Source organism: Carassius gibelio, chromosome B17, assembly GCF_023724105.1.
Source record: "Carassius gibelio isolate Cgi1373 ecotype wild population from Czech Republic chromosome B17, carGib1.2-hapl.c, whole genome shotgun sequence".
In the NCBI taxonomy this organism is placed as follows: domain Eukaryota; kingdom Metazoa; phylum Chordata; class Actinopteri; order Cypriniformes; family Cyprinidae; genus Carassius; species Carassius gibelio.
Genome location: NC_068412.1, coordinates 21,446,696 through 21,464,572, shown reverse-complemented (window position 1 = coordinate 21,464,572; position 17,877 = coordinate 21,446,696). Strand labels below are relative to the sequence as shown.

At 38.3% G+C, this 17,877-nt stretch overlaps 1 protein-coding gene across 2 annotated transcripts in view; it reads left to right on the top strand.

Moving 5' to 3' along the window:
• Nucleotides 1–6,467, top strand: part of bcl11ba (BCL11 transcription factor B a) — a 48,627-nt gene extending 42,160 nt beyond the window's left edge. The window contains exons 3-4 of one of the 2 annotated variants that reach the window (XM_052580731.1): nt 867–2,722; nt 4,691–6,467. In XM_052580731.1, the coding sequence (XP_052436691.1) occupies nt 867–2,722; nt 4,691–4,713 (1,879 nt within the window). In that variant the 3' untranslated portion in view covers nt 4,714–6,467. Of the gene's footprint in view, nt 1–866 lie in introns of both variants that reach the window. The other variant, XM_052580730.1, reaches the window with a different exon arrangement.
• Nucleotides 6,468–17,877: the final 11,410 nt, after the last annotated feature.

Genomic DNA, 17,877 nt, shown 5'->3' with positions numbered 1-17,877 from the left:
GAAGTGATTCACTGTGATGTCATTAAGGGGGGAGGGGGTTTTCCAGGAAGTGTAACCATAGAATAAGATAAAAACGTGAGAGGAAGTAAGAAAAACAATCTTGAGAAATTCTTAATGGAACAGTAAATAATACCCTTGAGCTGTTTTAAATGCCACAGACTTTAACACTCTCACCAGTGTGCTTTTTTCCTCTCAGCCTCTTAAATCACAGGCAGTGTTTTCACTGTTTATTTGAAACCATTTATCTTGATGTGTGCTCCCCCTTTCCCCCCACACCCTCCTCTCTCATTTTTTATTTGTTTCTTTGAGGGGACAACTTAAGTTTATTTGTTTGATAGTGACGAGAGTCCCCTAAATCACAGTTTAAGTTGTACTTCTCCAATTTGGTGCCATATTACTCTAGCATCCTAGGACAGTCTCAGTGCTTGGAGGGTTTCCCAGTTTAGAGTGTTCTTGCCTGACATTATGCTTCTGAAATGAGTCAGTCGTTTGTAAAAGCGAAGATTAAAGTTGAAAAATGGGGAATGTAATGTCCCCACAGCTCCAACCCTTCGTGGAGCAGAATGGCAATGCACTTGTCACAGCTCTGTTAAGTATTGCCCTGTTCATGTGTCAGCCTGATGGGTGCACGAAAACGGCCATAGCCCAAAGTGTCAGATACCTCAGAGTTTGTTCTTTGTAACATGTAATCATGCTTGACCCTACGTCTCATTCTTCATTGAGTCTACTTGATCTACTTTTAGTGGGTTATATAACCGGGACTATATTTCTAGCATTATGACACAAATGTTGTGGAAGTGACCTGCAGAGGTTTTAAACTCAAAGATAAATAAAGATCTTTGTTGTTTCTGCTTGGTTGCAGGTAGAGATGAACCTTCAAGTTACATATGCACGACGTGCAAACAGCCCTTTACCAACGCCTGGTTCCTTCTGCAACACGCTCAGAACACACATGGGATCCGCATCTACTTGGAGACCAACCACTCGAATACCTCCCTGACCCCACGGATCACTATTCCTCCCCCCATTGGTGCTGAATCCATACCACAGTCTCCATTAACCAACTTTTTAGGGGAAAACAACCCCTTCCACCTCCTACGGATGTCTGGGCCCCTACTCAGAGAGCCCCCACCTGGCTTTGTGGAAAACCGCCTCCCTAATACGCCTCCTTTTGTCAGCCCCCCTCCTCGCCATCACTTAGATCCCCATCGCCTAGAACGCCTTAGCGCAGAGGAAATGGGTTTAATCTCCCAGCATCCCAGTGCCTTTGAGAGAGTGATGCGCATGACACCCATGGCCATGGAGTCCCAGTCCATGGATTTCTCCCGCCGACTCAGAGAGCTCGCTGGAAACAACAACTCCACTCCACCGCTTTCACCAAGCCGTGCCAACCCTATGCATCGCCTCCTCAATCCCAACCCCTTCCAGCCCAGCCCGAAGTCGCCCTTTCTGAGCACCCCTCCACTACCTCCCATGCCCCCAAACAGCACCACCCCACCGCAGACACAGGGCAAGTCGAAGTCCTGTGAATTCTGTGGTAAGACCTTCAAGTTTCAGAGTAATCTGGTTGTTCATCGGCGAAGCCACACAGGCGAAAAACCCTACAAGTGCCAACTGTGTGATCATGCCTGTTCTCAGGCTAGCAAACTGAAACGACACATGAAGACCCACATGCACAAGTCTGGCTCCATGACAGGGCGTTCTGATGATGGCCTTTCCACCACCAGTTCACCCGAGCCAGGAACTAGTGACGTCACTGGGGAGGGTATGAAGAACAGAGAAAGTGATTTTAGAGGTGAGGGCATGGGCCCTGAAAATGAAGAAGAGGAGGAAGAGGAAGAAGAGGAGGAACTAGAAAATGAAAGTAGGCCTGAGTCAAACTTCAGCATGGACTCGGAGTTCTGTCGGAATAGGGAAAATGGCTCAAAGCCACCTTCAGATGAGAAGAACCTCTCCTTGGGGAAGATGGTGGAAAATGTAGGGCTCAGCTCCATCCAGCAGTACAATAACTTAATAGTCGACAATCGGAAAAGGCTTCCGTTCTCCAAAAGGATGTCAGAAGGGCAGAGGGATGTAGGTAACCACGATTCAGTAACAGGGGAAATAGACCAAGTGGAGCGGGCAACTGTGAACGGAAGGAACTGTGGCTCGGGTGACTCTTTCTCAGGACTGTTTCCCCGTAAGCCCACTCCCATCACCAGCCCCAGCCTCTCCAACTCTTCTAACAAGAGGATCAAAATCGAAAAGGATTTAGACATACCCCCAGCCCCCCTAATCCCATCTGAAAACGTCTACTCCCAGTGGCTAGTGGGCTATGCAGCATCCCGCCACTTCATCAAAGATCCCTTTCTTGGCTTCACCGATTCCAGACAATCTCCATTCGCCACCTCCTCAGAGCACTCTTCCGAGAACGGCAGCCTGAGATTCTCCACGCCACCAGGGGACCTGCTGGACGGGGGCCTCTCCGGTCGCAGTGGTACCGCTAGCGGAGGCAGCACCCCACACTTGGGTGGGGGGCCAGGACCAGGCCGGCCCAGCTCAAAAGAAAGCCGGAGGAGTGACACCTGTGAGTACTGTGGGAAGGTGTTCAAGAACTGTAGCAATCTGACAGTGCACAGACGCAGCCACACAGGCGAGAGGCCCTACAAGTGTGAGCTTTGCAACTACGCCTGCGCCCAGAGCAGCAAGCTCACCCGCCACATGAAGACACACGGCCAGCTCGGTAAGGAAGTGTACCGCTGTGACATTTGCCAAATGCCCTTCAGCGTCTACAGCACGCTCGAGAAACACATGAAAAAGTGGCATGGGGAACATTTGATGACGAATGAGGTCAAAATTGAACAAGCAGAGAGAAGCTAAGCCAGATTTCCTATTTTGCCTCACAATTCCTTGATTATAAAAGGGGTAGCTGGATACTCTGTTTTTTTTCCGTTTGTTTGTTGTTGTTGTTTTTTGTTTCTTTTTTCCTTATTTTTTCAAGTTAATGGTTTGAGTTAGTTTTGTCCTAAGAAACTGCCATCTGAGAATGATAAAGACATTAAAGAAAAAAAAGGGGGAAATTAATTTGGAGCCGCCATAAACCGCCTATATATGAGTTGATACATTAGACAATATTTTAAATGGAGCCTTTAACTGTGCAATAATTTCTGTATTTATTGGATTTTTTTATGTTTTGGCATGTGCAGGTTCATTTTTATTTCATTTTTTTTTTTTTTTGATTATCTTATGATTTATTTCAAATGCTGAGATTTTGTTTAAATCAGAAGACATCCTGAGATTTTTGTTTGTTTGTTTTAAGCAAAACAGAGTATCGTTTGCGAGATCCATAGGCCGCTGCTTACAATGTAGATTATTTAAGATACACATGTAATTTCTTGAAGAGAAGCCGCATTCTATCTTCATATTTTGAAAGCTGAATTGAGAAAGCTTAGTCTTTCTTTTTGTTTTCCTTTTTTGTTTTTTATTCATACTTACGAAATGAGCGGACAACAATCCTTAGACCTTGTAGCACGAACTGATTTTAAGCATGTCAATCTAATTGGGAACGTAGCACTGAATATCAGTTCTAACAGTAAATCTAAAGAGAACTGTGGGGCTGAAGACATCCGTCTACTCGAAATGAAGGAGAGGAGACTATAAAGACAGACAAAAGTGAAGGCAGCTGCTTATCGGTACCTAGTACCAACCCAGACAACGCTAGTCATAGTATGGATTGTGTTGTAGGTCTCAATAGTCAGTTTTAATCGCCAGCACCCTTTCCATAGACACTGCACTTAAACAAACCCATTTGATTTTGCTGAACAGCACAATAGTAGTAGAATGAAGATGGCTTTAAAACAACTCAGGGTGAGCTGCATAGCTACTTCTGCCAAGTCTGCTATCTGATCTCAGCCGTCTTCTCTGATAAAGCAGTCCGGTCCTCTGGTTCAGCTCATTCACAACCCTCGCCTTGTCTCCACACTTCATATTATACTGCCAACAACCCTTAAATGTCATGAATCAACTCCATCTTTCCCGTAAAAGTGGCTTGTCATACTACATCGTTTTTAAGTTAAAGGAACAGACGTCTAGGCCAGAGGATGAAGCAGTTTTCGTACACTAGCAGAGTGATTTAAACACACACACACACACACACACACACACACACAGGAAGAGAAAGAGAGAGAAGGATCTTTACAGTCCAATTCGGGTTAGTAAACCTAAAAGCACATTAGTCAAAGCAAGGCAGCATCACTGTTCTGTTTCCGTTGACTGACATTTAAATCTAAACATTGTTATTTTGTGTTTAGTTCTGTTGTTTCATTTTTGGGTATCAGGTTCTGAGGTTCTAGACGGAATCACCACTTTAACCAGATTAGATTAGAATGAATTCAACAATTATACTTTCAGCAATGTTGTCATTCTATTACAATGTCTCTTAAGTCACTTGAAACAGCCCTATGCATTTTTGTACATATATATATTTATCAATCATTTTGAGAAACAAATTTATACTGCAAAGTTAATCTGATTATAGTTATAAAACGTGTATGATATTGATTTATCTGGTTAATCTGGTCATGTCCCTTGTGTCAGAGCCATCAGCAGGTATGCAGATTAGTCAATTGCACAGTAAAGAGTGTATGTCATGACCTGTTGAGCGTGTGCTAAAACAGTAAGACAATTTTTTTCTTTCTTTCTTCTCATTCAGGACTTCCTGTGATGTGTAGTTGAACACATTCTCAGAAGTAGCAACACGCTTACAGAATGCAGAGCTGAATTTTCCCTTTTCTTTTCTCTTCTATCCAACTGATTTATTGGCAGTTAAACAGCCTTCTTTCGACAAGATGCCCTAACCAGCGCAAACGATTGAAGCGAGGGAATATCGTGGTTTTAAAAAGAGCAAAGCGAACTAATGAAATAGAAAGAGAGAGAGAAATAAAAGTAAACATACATGTACGCAGCTCTTCGCAGTTGACCCGCACTTTATTATTTTGATTTACATATTTGAAAACAATAGCGAAAACGGCTTCTGAGCAAGAAATTATGTTAAAATACAAATTTATTGGGCCTTTATAGAGGGAGCATCTGAGATTGAAGTGCCAGTGTTGATAGGCTTGGCTTTCACAATGCTGGCACTATAAAAATGAAATTAATTTATTTGGACAGTTTTTGTACTGCCATTCAATTTGACAAGAGTGTGCCTTGAATACTGATCTTCCTATTTATTGTCTTATAAGACAAATGCAACACTTTTGTGAAGCAAAGAATTGAAAAAAAAAAGAATTATAATATTATTTTAAGTCCATGTGGTTTTAATCTGCTTCTAGAAGAATAATGATAAAAACAGATACATAGGTCACTTAAAGAACTAAGTTGAACTAAAATGAAAAGTAGCCAGCACAATACTAATGTGTGTCTATGTGTGTATATATATGTATGCATATGTACATATAACTGCACAAAAACACACACAAAAGACAAATATATATAAATATGTATATGTAAAATTTTTCACTTCATGACAAGACTGCGTCCCTTGAACATAATGGATGATTTTTTGCTACAAATAGTCAAGGAAGAGACTGGACAAAAATCAGGAACTACAGAAATGTAAAAAAAAGAAAAAAAGTAAAAAAAAAAAAAGTAAAAAAAAAAAATTAAACAAAAAAGTAGTGCACTCTGTCTTAAAATACGTTTACAGTATTGAAACAAGTACAAGGGTAAAAATGATATTTCTGTGTATGTGTGTTTTAAACAAACAAAAATATTTCTTTTCTTTTTTTCAAGTTTGCTTATCAAGTTTCTCTGAATGCCATAGTGGCGTGTGTATATTGGTTTTTGGTGACGGGATTTAAATATATATATATATATATATATATATATATATATATATATATATATATATATATATATATATATATATATGACATTTCTCTTGTTTACTGTAAAAGTATACCAGTATTTGTAATATTGGAGAATGCCTGGGCATTTTACAAAAAGGAAAAACACAAAAAAAAAAGGAAGTAAAATATATATTTTTTTCCCAATTATTATTTCTGTATGTATTTTTTATTTGTTTTTGTTTTGTTTTTTACGAAATTTGATTTCACAGTCCAATTTAAATTGTGGGTCTTTAAAATGTTTTGTCACTGTAATTGTAAAAGTCTTGAGTTTTAGTAATTTTCTGCCTTGGGTGTAAGAAAATAAAGATGAAATTGATTAAAAGAGAACTGCAATGGGGCCAGCAACATTTATGTATGGAAAGATGATCACAGGAAAAATACTGAGGTTCCTGTCATGTGTATGTTTCTGGTTTCTTCTTCGGTAATGGATTTTCTTAATGGCTGGAATGAAATACATGTGTAGGCACTATGATGTGTTTATGTGTGTGTGTGTGTATATATATATATAAATACTGTATATGTACACACATTTGGCAGGATACAATTGTGAAAATTGAAATTAAAATGTACAGATGAGTTAAAGAGGTTGTCTGACCTTTTACTGTAGCTACAGATACAACAGTAAATGTTTTGTTCACTCTTATCTTGGTTGTAAATAATTTTATATGCTTGCCCAGACTTAATTTTGTTTCTCTCTCTTTCTTGATCTTTTTTTTTTTTCATTTTTTTTATTTGTGTGTTCAGACTAGCACTGGCAACAGTCTGTCTTTTTTTAAACAAAGCCCCCGACTGTCCTCTGAATTGTGGGGCGTTATACCTGATTTCTGGGGCCTGTAAAGTTCAGGTCTTTTAGCATGAGAAGAATAGAGCACAAATACAAGATGTTATACCTGTCCAAGTCATTATTGTGTCATAATTTTCTGACCAGGAAGTAAAGAAAAAGGTCTGGAAAGTTTGGAAGGTCTTTCTCTCTCTGTCTGTCTCTCTCAGTCTCCGACCCTCTGCACACACACACACACACACACACACACACACAGGAAACAGGCTCACTCATAATATGTCTAAAATAATCAACACAGGGGACTTTTAAATGTGTAGGTTACAGGATAGCCGAGCCAAACCTTGCTGTATATGATCTTCTCTTCAGTTGTGTGCAATTCACATCAAAGCTATTTGCCTCCAAGCAAAAGCTACAATTAAAGTCATCAAGAGCTACTAAAACTGACCACATTCATACAGACACGAATCAATCAACCTGACCCACCATGTATACTCTCAAACCCTTTCCCAGAATGTATTAGCTTCTGGTGTCTGCATCTTTAAAAAGATCTGGTACTTCATGGAGGTCAGAGAGCTCTGTACAACTGTTTGTCCACTCATTTATACAGTACCTTCATCTCAAACTGACAATTATGTTCACTTGTGTCATACTAGTTGTTTTTGAAGGCCTCCCTTCTGTGTATATTTTAATTTTTTTTCCCTCCCGTATTTCTTCCAAGCATTAGATGCTGATGCTCCTTGTTTGGACTGAGGCAACTTTGGTATGCAGGTCTTGAATAAAAAAAAAAAAAAAAATGATTGTTTACTGCTGTTTACTCTTTCTTTCACATTTCATGATTCTTCAAACTCTTTATATTTGTTATTAATGAGATATAAGAAAACTTTTTATATCTAACTGACATGAAAACACGAGTGGGCGGGGCCACACAGATAAGGGTTTTGTGATGTCACATTACGTTCAGCTTCATCACATACAGATTAAAGCAAGACACATGATGCTGTAACACTAACTGCAATCTAAACATAATTGGCTTCCGGGCATGTTCTTATCGTGCGGCAAATCTTAAGGGAACGCAAGACCTTTTAGTGCACATAAACATGTTTGTGTTTAAAATTCTTACGATGTGTTTTTAGTTGCAAACAGTTTTCAGAGGCTGACAAGTGAGACTGCATTTAGTCATAATGAAAAGAAAAACTAAAAGATGCAAACTATCTCACGCACTCGTCTGTCCTTACGAGGCCATTTTGTGGAGAGTGGCAGAGCTCCATGAGTTAGAGGGATATGGAGCCCCTCCCGGGACCTGTCGAGGGTGGGTAAGCTGACTGATGGCAGGCTCTGCAGGTGCCCCATCCGTCGTGGGCCCTGGGCGGTGAATTAGCACTCATCCCGACTGCTACGCCATCATTAAGCCCCCTCGTATCCAACTCTCCATGGTGTTAAATACCCCGACGTAATGCTTTCCCTTAGCCAGCCATGGAAACCTCACGGCACATCCCGGAGAGGTTTAAACTTCACTCGCTTAAAAAAAGGGCCAGATTACCCCATGTAAGATTAAAAACATGGAAAAATTATAGAAGTACTTTCTGGACTGGCCAAATAAAACACCCTCGATATAGCATGCCATGCACAGCCCGTGCTATTGCTGAGGTGTTATTTAGCAAAAAACCAAACACTGCTATAAAAATGACTATGTTGTACTCTGAAATAGCTCCAAAATTCACATCAATCAGGCAAGACCTCCAGAACTATATAAAGTCCATGATGATGTGTGATGTGCCGCCCACATATTTCTTGTTTTGATTTAGTTGTGACTTTTTCCTTTTTTTTTTTTACTCCCCAAAATAGAATTCAAGGCCACAATTAGTCCTGCCAATGCAGGACAGAGATTGACCAGAGCAAGTTTTGATTTGGCATCAGTTTTAAGGCAAGGCGGGTAATTAAGCCTGTCCCTGCCTGGCCTGCTCTTTGAAGTCTCCTGTAGGGGGGATTATTCCCACTGAAAGAAAAAAAGAGATGGAGTAAGGAAGGGAGGGAGGGAAAAGGCAGGGAAGAAAAAAAATACAGAGGGAATGAGTGATGGAAGAGAAGGAGAATTGAAAGAGGCAAGAAGAATTAAGATTCTCTGTTCATTTTCCTATAAATTTCCAATATTAAAGACCAAAATTAGGTGAATAAGTGGAAAACTTTTCCTGATCATTTAATATATACATCAGTGAGTTCAGAATTTGCTGTCAGAATGCAGGTCAAAATACTGTACAGACAGGCACATCATTAAATTATATGTGTGTGTATATAAAATTATATTATTTAATAAACATGATAAATGATAATTAAAAAAAATATATAACTTTTTTAAACACATTATTATTTGAAATAAGGGAATATCAGTTCTCTTCTTCTCATGCCATGAGTTCCTTCTTCTAACTGTCTACAAAAAGTATATTAATACACAATAAAACTAAATTAAAGATAAAGATCACATTTGCCTTTTCGGGGGAAAAAAAATGCTTACATTAAAAAAAATGATATGGTTATAAATAAAATAAATGTGTGTGTGTGTGTGTGTGTGTGTGAGTTAGAGGAAAAGGAAATTACATCATCTCATTGAATTAAATGCCAAAAGTTCTATTACAATCATCTTGATTAGAATATGTTTAAAGGGAGATCTGCATTGAGTCTTTTGTACATTATACACACATCACCTTCATATTCAGTGTACCAGATCCAGCCTGTGTGTTAGTGTGTGCGGGCCAGAGCTTACCCTCTCATTAACCTGTTCCTGCTTATTTCCATTACATAAACAGCAGCAGGATTAAAAGACACGCTTGGGTTATTCAGTAGGTATGGAATTATTTCGGCTCAGTCTGACAGCGTGCGCAGACCTCCCCTCTCATTAAAAGGCAACTTCAAGTGACTTAAGCCACAGTCTTTGCTGCTGAGCCGGAGTGTTGACAGGTACGCTGAGACTTAAGACTTCAAGATCAACATGGCTATTCTTTCCCACAAAATCCCCCACCGGGCTTCAAGTGACGGCCTGAGATTTTACTGTCGGATGGGGAGGGGGCGAATTCAAACTGCTAAATAGAACTTAGAGAGAGGTGTGGAATCTTTGTACTTTGTACTCTCGCTCTCTCTCTCTCTTTCTCTCTCTCTTGCTCTTTTTTTTGGACTTGTACCTGATCCAGGGGGAATTGCAGAAAACGAAGAGGAAGAGTGGAATGGTGCTCTTAATTATTGTAACGGAGGAGTCTCTGTGGAAGATAGCTCAATGAGGGAGTCATGGCAAATCAGGGATTCCCTAGACTTGTGTTGTAATTATTAACATTATTATTCAACCAACTTGTCCTTGTCCAATTGATTGGCATGGCTGTTTCATGGCTGTTTCCAAAAGCAGCCACTCTCTCCTCCTCTTCTTCTCTCGCTCTGACAGACAGATCGGCATGACAAATGACAAGGAAACTAATCAAATATGTTTAAATCAATTTGAAGCTTAACAAATGTAGCATTTCAAGTCAGAGTCGTACAGAATCGCAGCAGATGCATAAACATTGGCACTTGGCAAGAATGAAGACTGGTTTTATAATATGTATATAGAAAGGGGAGAAAAATCTAGAAATGTTATTGAGAAATGTACTTGTATAGGACACACAAACTTCAATGAAGACCAATGGTTCTGTCAGTTATCAAACTTTTCTAATCAAAGTCAAAGTAATACACTATGTCTAGATGTGGATTTAGAAGGTCACACTCGACAACACAAAAACACAAAAAGCATAGGACCAAGACATTGAGACTAAGAAAGAAAATTCCTTTAACAGCACACCAAACCAGTCACTCAAATGTCACATTTCTGTTTTTTTTTTCGTCTTCTGTACTTTTTGCCTTTCCTTAAGTGACAACGGGGTGAGTTCTTTAAAAAAAAAAGCGGTTCTGAAGAACTGAAGGCTCTGGCGAGGTGCGTGGTGTCTTTTTGATATTCAGATTTGCCTGCCTACACAGAGCATTATGACACATTTGGATGATCGCATTGTGGGATTAGGGGGCTGCCTTGTCATTTTCAACAACAATACTGCGATTTAGGGATGCTATTTCTCACACTGCGGCTCGCATTAACGCCGGGCCCAAAGATTTACATAAATCTTTGTCTTAAGATGAAAGAAAGGGTTTGAGACAATGAAGTTAAGCTGTAGAAATGGGAAGGAAGGTGTGTGAGTGTGTGTGGAGGGAGGGGGGTGTTAGCAAATGCAGATGGGGAAAATATATATATTTTTCTAATTCATCCACTGTACTGTTGATACAAAGATACATAATGCCTCTTTCTTATTCTCTCATCATAAAAAAAAATAAGCTGGAAAAATAAACATTAGCTACACACAAGACACAGAACAGAAGCAAAGTGTTACTCATTCAGAGCTGATTTACTGATTCGTCTTTCAGCGAATCGGCGCGTTCCTTAATCTTATTGCCTGTAGCAGTCATTTCCAAAACTGACCTAGATTGTTGCACAACCCCTCCATGATTGGATTCATTTCCTGTGATTGTGATTCGGTTTACATCGCAGGCAAGAGATTGGAATCAGCCAGTTTTTCTCTAAGGTTACTGTCGAATGCAGATTTTCAAGAGTGGATTGAATCTCGCAGCCATAATTTTTCTTGCTAAAATTTGTTTCCTGCACATACCTGGTTCCACTTCCCTTTTATGAAACAAAAGTTGATAAGCTAAAGATAATTTTCATAATTCTTACCCTGCATACAAGATCACAGCGTGGTTTATGACTCCCAATTTGAAATGAAAGCTGAGAAATTATTCTGCTTGGAAATATGAAAAAAATTACGATTTTTTTTTTTTTTGTCTATATATAACAAAATACTTAAAATAAAAAAAAATAAAATCCAATATTAAAATGAATAATACTACTACTTAATATGTAATGATCATGATAATTGTAATGATCATGATAAAAGTAGATAATAATGAGGAATATGATTTATTATTATTGTTATTATTAATGATAATAATAATAAATTAATGAATGATGAATTTCTTGGCATCCTATTATAATAAAATAAAATAAATATATAAACAATTAAAACAGGAATAAAAATATATAAATAAAAAAATTAAATTTTAATTTAATTATAAAATATTACATGAAATTAAACTATTTATTATTATTTGTAAATTATAGGAAAAAAATTAAATCACAGATTTTACCAATATTACCACACTAATTTGTCATGTTATACAATACTTTGTTTTAATTTAACTTTGTTTTGTAGATGTAACTGTACACGCATCTTAAGAGACACTTTTCAAAACTCACGCCAGACAAAAATGTGCAAAGTGTGTTTTATTGGAATTTATTTCCATATAGAGCCATTTCCAACACCAGGGCTGGGCAGGATCCATATGTCCGACATATGATTGGATGCTTCCCTGCTGCTAAGAGCAAGAGCCACAGATCTGTGCCATGGCAACACTTTGGTGATTATAATTCAGAAAGAAAGGTCATTATTTATTGCTTTTCCTGCCTGCAGCAGACACTGGTGCTGTCCCTCAGTTCATAGTAATAAACTAAATAAATGACAGTGGACAGATGGCCCACCTTGAACTAGTGAAAAAGGTTATTTACATCTGTGGATACTCACAATCAGCTCGCTCTAGATCACTCAGTGCTGACAGTCTCGACAAGCTGACATCAGATAACAACGTACAGAGATCATCTGTGTGTGTGTGTGTGTGTGTGGCGCTCAGGGATTTTTTGCTCTTGTTGTTGTGATCGGTTCCCAGGTTCTGGAGTCCTAAGGAACATGACATTGTAATCTGGGCTATGTTTTATTTATGGACCTTACCGAAGCAGATAACGGCTGTTTTAACAAACAAAGATGATTGCTTCAGGGGCCACTCACTCGTCCTGAGGTAATTAAGACAAAGTAGCTCCCTTGGCCAGGAGGCGGATCCATACAACCAGCTATTATTTCCCTAAAAAAAAAAAAAAAATGTGAGAGCGAGCGAGAGAGAGAGAGAGAGAGAAAACGTGTGAAAGAGAGAGAGGCTGTACTTAGAGTGCGTGAAAAGCCAGCATTTGATTCAAAAGGTCTTTTGTCATGTTTTATCTGTGCTTAAACCTGCTCGCCGTCCTTGTGCTATTAATGAGGCTAATGCAATACAAAACACAAGATCAACTGTACAGTGGGATACAAAAGTCTGAGGCTATATTGAAAACCTATGATATAAAGTCTAACGCAAACATGAAAATAAACAGAAAATTGTAGGATCTTAATAAAATTGTAAACACACACTACTATGTAAAAGTAATACGTCACTTTGGACATAAGCGTTTGCTAAATCAATAAATGTAAAATGTAAGAAGACTTTGTACTATTCTTACCTCACTCATTAAATATGCAAATTTTGACATTGATCATGTGACTCCTTTGTACAGACGGTCAGATGTTCTTGCTTCCAATAAAGCACAAGATGCTCTTTTTATCTTCTTAAATAATACTGGAGAACATGATCAGATTTTCTATAAAATTAAGTGTGTGCTGTAATTAAATGATTTTTGCCATTTCATACATGCATGACTATATCTTTCCCTCTTCTTTGATGTTGATTTTTCTTCTTTTGAGTGAAAACCAGATTATCAAGCTCCAAAACTCTGAGGAAACGCTATTCAAAAGGTAAACAAAAGTTTTCCACACAATTATGCACTATATTTCAGTAAGTTTCGTAAGTTTTCTGATGCTTATGTGAAAAGCAGACTAAAATGTAAATATTTATTCGCTTGAAAATGTTTCGGTCACCATTCACTTTCACTGGAAAATAATAGCTCGGTCATTCTGCTTAAAATAACTCCTTTTGTGTTACAGTTAAGAACATCATTCAAATGAATTCCATGAGGCATGAGGGAGGGTAAGTGGTGACTGAATTTCTATATTCGGGTGAAACTTTAAAGCAAATTTTCTAATACTAAGAAATTCTGAAAATAACATTCAGTTATTATGTTAAAAGCATTATTAAGTTAAGGTAAGAAACCAAACTTACACACCCAAGGGAGAGAGGTGGTGGGAGTAGGTGATAAAAATGCCATCTAATGTATACATACAAAGCTAGGAGGAGACGTTTTTGGCTGAATGCATGCGTTAAAATGGAGTGGTTTGTGGAAACAGGGGCCTGGGCTTTCCCCGCAGCTTGTCAGGCACAATGAATGGGGCTATCTGTTTGTTGTAGGCCATGTTTATTTGTAAACTGAGCAGACAATATGAAAAGCTGGGCTGTTCAAAGACCCGAGACTGCCAGCTGGCTGACTGAGGGTATTCATGCCTTCCCTCAACCCCTTTCACAATGGCAAAACCCTCAACAGACGCCTGAATGCATACAGACACACATGCGCGCACATACATTCGCACAAAACCTTTCATAATAGCCCTGAGAATGTCTTAAGGAAGTGCAGAATCCCGCTTGTGTCCACTTAAACGACGCACACACACACACACACACACACACACACACACACACACACACATACACACACAAACACACACACACACACACACGCGCACATTCAGGAGCTTTGGGCTCTTGTCTACTGTAAAGCCGTTGACTTGCGATGCCAAGAATGAGGAAGACCATTTTACCAAGTGTGTGCGAGTGCGCACGTGAGATTTACAAACCCCCCAGTGAGAAAACAAATTGGTCTCTCTTCCTGTTCACATCAATTGATGTTCTATTAAGACCAGATGGCCCTGATGGGCCTGAACCCATCTTGCAGAACATACATAGAAGAATGTCGATGCCTATTAATTTTCTGTCTGCTCTATGAATATTTAGCCCTTGGCTTGGTAGTGAGGAGTAAAATTGCACTTTTGACATCCATGAGGGATGTTTCAGACTCCTTCAACCTTCAACTCACACTCTCAGAGAGCGAAAGAAAGTGGTCGCCCTCATATTGATACAAAATAAAAGTCTGTCAATAGGAGCATGCTGAAAATCAGACAAGTGCTCTCGAGCAATAACATACAGTACATTACGTCGGAGTCTCCCTGCGTGTGCGGGTGTGAGTCTTGTAAGATTCATGCACAGTTTGAGATGGCTATTTCTGCATTATCGCCGCTTCGAGCCTTGACATCTCTGTGTCACACACTTGGCGCTCTGTTTAGGACGGTGTGAATAGAAGCGCGTAACCTCTCTTCTATCACCCTGAACCGCTGAGGAAAAGCATCACAGTGCATTGCCATCTGAAAAGTGTTTTATAAGGCATGGTATGATATATTGCACATGGAGGCACTGATTTAAGAACCACTCACCTCTTATAAATGCTAACCTTGGTTTTTTTAAAGAAAGTGAACAAAACCTCTAGTGTCAGGTCACGATACGCAGCTTACAGGCGGTGTATGACATGTTTGAGGCTTCTTATGGAGAGACAAGCGATTTTTCATTCATTGTTTTGACCTCACACTCATCATCCCAATTAGATTATCTTACAGTGTGGCACAGCCACATGCTCGGAGTTCGAGCGAGCCAATTCACGTCCCTGAGCAGCAATAACGCTTTTATTGACTTTTGTTCTGAATAGTCGGGTGATGACTTCTTGACTGAAACCAAATATTGTTATGGATACCATTCTCAACGCAATAAAAACCTCACTCTGAATCTGTGTGTGGCGCGGTTATGATATATACGCTCATGTTTTGTGTTTCCTCAGACGGCGGGGTTGACGTCCACATGTGTAAAATGTAATTCAATGTTCTATTGATCCTGCTGCATGTCCTGATTAATTCAGCTCTAATTTAGGCTTATTCTTTGAAAATGAAATTATAAATCACTTAAAATATTTTCACAGCTTAAAAAATATTTTTAAAGTCTTAAAAAAAAAAAAAAAAATCTGTAAATTTTAATGATAATATTTTTAAGCGCAATTGAACACACATATACAAAAACTGATTCACATTATACCACACTTCAAGAATGTGAAAAACATAATATAAATATGAAAATATAACATTTAATGTTTTTCAGATATTCACTTTCCCACACTGAACTCAACATTTGGTGCATAAAATACAATAACAGTAACAATCAATGGCTAATAATTCTTATATGAATTATTATGAAATGAATAATCTAAATTAACTCATAAAAATACATGCATAAAAAAAAAACAAGTTAACAGCTTTGACAACAACCTCAACAGAAACAACAGAGCAAATAACAACCTCAATAATTATTCATGCCCCAGTGCATACTGGGAACACCTGGACAATAATGTTAAGTAGATTTTACTTAATTTTATACAGTTAAAAAGTAGTCTTTGTGGATCAACTGAATCAACAGAATCAGTACCTAAGATCACTTTAAATAAAACCAACAAAATAATAAGAAATATCCCAAGTAAAGCTTTAAAGATAGCTTTTAAGAGCTTTCAATTCTACAAGCATAATTGAGTATATTCATGCTTTAACTAGTGTAAACCAAAAAATAAAATGAAATAATTAATTAATTAATTTTTTTTTGACTGCATTGTCTTTGCATTTTATTTTATTTTATTTTATTTTATTTTATTTTATGTCTGTTAGTGTTTAATGTTGTGCTACGTTGAAGATTTAGAGATGTCTCTGTTGGATAATGTTTTGTGGTTAAAATTGTGCTGAAGAGTGGAGCTTGTACTGGCAACTACATCATGGTTTCTGTTTGTGTGTGGTGCTTTATTACAGTAAGTTGTTATTCATTTAGATAGACTTGTTTTAGTTTTGTTGTAGGATTTTAAGTGTGTGGTAAAGTTTTCCCAAATTTCAGTAAGATCATGGAACAAATCACTCTTTGCATGTTTGACCTAAATTAAAACTTTCCATGATTGTGACAGAAAAAAAACAAAAGAAAACATAAAAGACATGCATTGTTTTATGTATGCTTTCACCATCTCGTAAAAATTATTATGATTATTATGAAACAGAGTAAACAGAAAATGACAGGCGTTTCTTTGTGTGCTGTATTGAGTGGTATCAAATTTAGATTTTTCTCTCCCTGGAGGGAAGAGTAACATTCATAATAACTTAGTGGATCATTTAGCTAGAATTTGCAGACCTTTTTATTACAATTCCAGATTGGGGTCACCACATTCGACTCCTAGGTATGCCATAGGTCAAAAACACTCTATTGTTATAGGCATTTCCCCCTCAAAATGCAGACGTGAAATGTAAATCGCTCGCTGAAAATATTTTACTCTTAGTCTTTATCATCTCTGCGTTAATTTTATTGTCACACAATGCAATTATCCTGACATGCCTTCAGGGGAGAGATGCTCAGACCTATTTGCCCTAATGTGAAACGACGATGAGCTGGAAATCCTGAAAAAAAGTGTCTCCCGTTGACTCAGCTTTGCTTCAAAGCGGTCAGACGGCTTTTAACAACGAATCCACAGAAATATCTTGTTACAAATGAAGTCCTGCACATATAAAAACCACAGTAATCCTGTTCCACACTACAGCAGGCAGTCTCTGCACATTCTCTAAGTGTCTATGTGTGTCCGAGACGAGGCACAGACTGCCTAAGTGAGCTCTATGTAGTCAAGGACAGGAAATTTCTCTCAGTAGAGATTGTCAGTGGCTCACATGGGCCGATGTCATGACCTAAATGACAGGTCTCTGTAAAACCAGCACCTTGTTAAACAGGATGTTCTTTTGACTCGTGGATCCAGAGCCTAGATGTTTAAAAGCTACTTGTGTGCGTTAGAGTGAGCTTTTTCCTCTACGTATCTGGGTTCGTTTTTTTTTTTCCTGTTGAACTGACAGAGCCTGTTTGGCTCTGTTCTCAATATCAAGTTACTAAACACTGTTTTTGTGGCCAAATTCCCTGACCAGCCTATGATCAAAAGGCCACAAAATGAGAGATCTGGCAGCAGAAGCTAAAGAGCTGCGATAACTAAGTGCTCGTCCAAAACAGAGAGGGAGGAGGGGAGCAAATGAAAGAGAAAGAGAGAAATGAATCCAGGTACAGTTAAAGGTGTACTGCCTCTCAACAAAGGATATATATATATATATATATATATATATATATATATATATATATATATTTATATACACCATTATATATATGTGTGTGTACACATTACATAAAAAGTAACAAATATCTTTTAAATATTAAAAAACAAACTTATACTGATACTCACAAGTATATGATATGCATACTGTTACTCCGAGGATCATATAC